The sequence below is a fragment of the Panthera uncia genome, chromosome D4, assembly GCF_023721935.1.
Source record: "Panthera uncia isolate 11264 chromosome D4, Puncia_PCG_1.0, whole genome shotgun sequence".
In the NCBI taxonomy this organism is placed as follows: domain Eukaryota; kingdom Metazoa; phylum Chordata; class Mammalia; order Carnivora; family Felidae; genus Panthera; species Panthera uncia.
In genome coordinates this window covers 86,922,974-86,926,425 of record NC_064807.1, presented here as the reverse complement: position 1 = coordinate 86,926,425, position 3,452 = coordinate 86,922,974, and the positions used below count along the sequence as shown (strand labels likewise).

Below are 3,452 nucleotides of genomic sequence, written 5' to 3'. Positions count from 1 at the left end.
GCCTGGGCCCTGGAGCCACTCCGGTGTAGGACGCTGCCTGAGGACACCCGTAGGGGCTGAGGCCCAGCCACAGACGTGCCAAGAGCTGCAGACCCCACCTTCTTCTGGCCCTGGGGCCCCTCTGGAGGCAACAGATGGCCAGCGGCAGGGATCAAAGTCCACAGGAAGCGTCTGGCCAGGCTGGGTGTCCTTGTGCATCCAGGCATCTGAAAGGAGCCAGCAGCCCTCAGGGGAGGTACAGGGCCACGACCACGTAGATGACCCAGCTGGTGGACACAAAGACCCCAAAGAGCAGGCTGAAGAGCACGAGCGAGCGGGCCTTGCGGGAAGCCTCCTCGGCCCGGGCCAGGTCCCCCCTGCTCAGGGCCGCGCGCGTCTGCAACGAGATGGAGGCAGGGAGTGGACGGGAGCCCCCGAGGCCCCCCACGTGCCACCAGCAGGGCCAGGCCCCAGCACACAGCCTGGAACGCGGACAGCCCGAGGGGCTCAGGACCCGCCCGGCCACCTCACGTGAAGGAGCAGCGACAACAGAGGCCACGGGCGTGCACACTCAGCCTCTCCGACAACTCTCACGACAGCCCTGAGACCGGGGTCACTGCTGCCCCCACCGTGCAGATGAGGAAACAAAGGCTCAGTTAAGTGGCCCAGCCAGGGCCACACAGCTAGCGGTGGAGCCAGAACTCACAGGCAGGCTGTGGCCCCCAGACTCCCGCCTCCGAGCGGTCCTGAGAGCTGCCTTCTCCCCACCGTCCTGGTTTACGAGGGGGGAGCCTGACCAGCGCGGGGAGGTCAGGGCCCGGCCAGGTCAGCCCCCAGGGGCTGGCCTACCCTGTTAGAACATCCTCACACCAGCGTCACCGGGTCCCCAGGGTACCCCCTGCCTGGTAACGGTCAGCGAGGTCAGGAGGGAGGCAGAAAGCTATGCAGATAATGGATGGACAGGTGGAAGGTGTCGGACAGGGAGAGGCGGACGGGTGAGTTGATAGATGAATAGAGGGGTGGGTGGGAGGGTGGTTGGACGGAAGGAAACGGAGGGATGGGTCCATGGACGGATGAGGAGCTAGAGGGACGGGGGCGGAGGGCTACAAGAGACGAGTGGATGGACGGAGGACAGTCTCTACCCCGTCAAACACAAGCCCCCACTGAGGCAGGCAGTTCCTGGGGCCTTATCAATCATTCACACCTTCGCTGTAAACTGGTTTAGCTGACTTTTCCAGAGCGGATCTTGAGTGGCACGGGACAGAGACAGGAGAGGGGAGGAGGTGTCCATCCAAGAGGGGCCAGGACCGCAGGGTCAACCGAGCACTGTTTTCCCAATTCCTGCCCCCCTCCCGAGACACCCAGTGGCCGGGACAGGGGGGCAGGGGCTGTGTGGGCCCCACCGGGGCTCTTCCCCCGACTGCTGGCAGGGCTGCCCCACCCCCACCTACCTCGTGGGAATAGACGACAGCGATGAGCCCCGTGAGGAGGCAGCAGAAGAGGGTCACGAGCACGGACTCCATCATGTAGTCCTTGGGCAGGGGCCTGTGCTCCACCAGGGGCGGGGCGGGCATGCTGGCCACGGGGCTGTTGTACTGCAGGGGCAGAGGCCGAGGCCAGTGAGGGAGCCGGCCCAGCCTCCAGACACCGCAGTGAGGACACGGCCATGGGGGCCACCGGAGGGTCCCCCGTCCACCCCCGCCCCCCGCCCAGTGAGGCTGTGGGTCACCACGGGGCCGGGTCAGGGCCCCCGCCTGCCTTCTCCCTCTGTACTCCCTGGCCCCCTGGCCCCCAGGAGTCCTGTCACTCGTGCCCTCCACCAACTGCTCAGTCCAGGGTGAGCCGTGGCGGTGCCCCCCTGTCCTGACTGGGCTCCCCACCACCAGGGAGCTCTACGCTCTCCTCCACGGGCATCCCAGGATTTTTTGGTTTTTCTACAAATCTCACCAAGTCATCTCCCACCCAAAGGCCCCAGGGCCCCTCACAACGGACCCCACCCCCCCACCCTCCTTTCTTCCCTGAGTCGACCACCATCATTCCCAGAACAGCCGGGCCTGGCCACCCCCTACCCTGTGCCCAGAGCACCCCTCCTCATCATCCCTCAGAACTCAGCTCAAAAGCCCCCACCTCTGGGAAGCCTTCCAGGCTTGCCCACCCCCCAGGCTGGCGTGACCTTCTCCTTTCCCTCATCTGGGCACCGAAGCCCCTCTGCAAGGGTCACTTATGGTGACTTTTGGTCACCTGCGTGCCCAACTCTCCCCACCCTCCACCCCCACTGGGGACGGAGGAGGGGCAAGAGAAGTGAGACAGTGCGACAGGGGAGACCCGGGGTCAGGGGTACACGGCACTCACCACCGGGAACGATGCAAAGAGCGGTGGCGCGGCGGGCGCGGGGTACAGGGGCGTGGCCGGTGGCGGCGGGTACAGGGCCTGGGGCGAGGGGCCAGGCTGGAAGAGGACGGGCCCCTGCGGGAAGGGCGGGTAGAGCAGGTGTACTGCCTTGGGGTCCGGCGGTGCGTAGGGCGGGGGCTCGCCCACGAAGCCGATGTTGGGCACCCCTCCGACGGCCACCTTGGGCCCCAGTCTGGCCTCGCCCGTGGCCTCGGCCTCGGGAGGGGCCGCCGTCGAGGCCTCGGCCTGGGGCTCGGCCCGGGGCTCCTCCGGGGCCGGGGAGCTGCCCGCATCCACGGCCACTTCCTCGCTGGGCCCTCCGTCCTCATCCAGGAGCTGCGGGCGGCGCGGGAGCTGGGGCAGCGCGGGGCCGCGGGGATCCTGGGGGGCTGCGGGGCCGCCGCCCCCTTTTGCGTCCGCTCCTGGGAAGAAACGCCAGGGACAGTGAGCAGGTGGGACTCCTCCCCGTGAGCCGCAAGTCACAGCCCCTCCAGGGACAAAGTCACAGCGACGCTGCCCGTCCCCACCCTGCACGTGCCCGCACTCAGGCCTCTCCCGGCTGGGCTGGCTGGGTGCTGGAAGGATCCACCCGAAGTGGAAGGGTGAGACGAGAAAACAGGCGCAGACGGGAAGGGTCTCCGGGCAGCCACACGGTCAGCACAGCACCAGGCAGGTATGGGACACAGGCCTTGGTCCCCATGGCGGCCGCTGGGTCCTGCCCCCACTGCCCTGTCCCTGGAAGACCGGACCAGTAAGGATCTTAGCCCCGGAGAGCTGGTCTGAGAGATGAGCCAAGCCAGAGTCCTGGCTTGTGAGGTAGGGAAGACAAGGTGCCCCAGGGTTGCCAGGCCCGGGCTAAGGATGGACTTCAAAGAGCCAGGAGGTCACTAAGGGCCAAGTGCCAGCTGAGGCACAGAGGGAACAGAAGCCTGAGAGGGGGCAGGGAAGGGGCAGCCAGCAGGGGTGGGGAAAGCCCACCAGCTTCAGGAAGCAAGGGCGCAGGGGCCCTGAGCCGCCTTCCAGCCCCGGCCTGGCCTTCGGCACCCACCCCGGGGACTCCTGTGGAAATCCCTAAGGGAAGG

At 67.3% G+C, this 3,452-nt stretch overlaps 1 protein-coding gene across 1 annotated transcript; it reads right to left on the bottom strand.

Annotated features, from left to right (window-relative positions):
• Nucleotides 1-226: 226 nt before the first annotated feature.
• PRRT1B (proline rich transmembrane protein 1B) lies at nucleotides 227-3,070 on the bottom strand. Its single transcript, XM_049631834.1, has 4 exons — nucleotides 2,998-3,070; nucleotides 2,332-2,792; nucleotides 1,431-1,574; nucleotides 227-376 (listed from the first exon to the last, which is right to left on the bottom strand). The coding sequence occupies exons 1-4, from the start codon at nucleotides 3,068-3,070 to the stop codon at nucleotides 227-229; spliced, it is 828 nt and encodes a 275-aa protein (XP_049487791.1).
• Nucleotides 3,071-3,452: the final 382 nt, after the last annotated feature.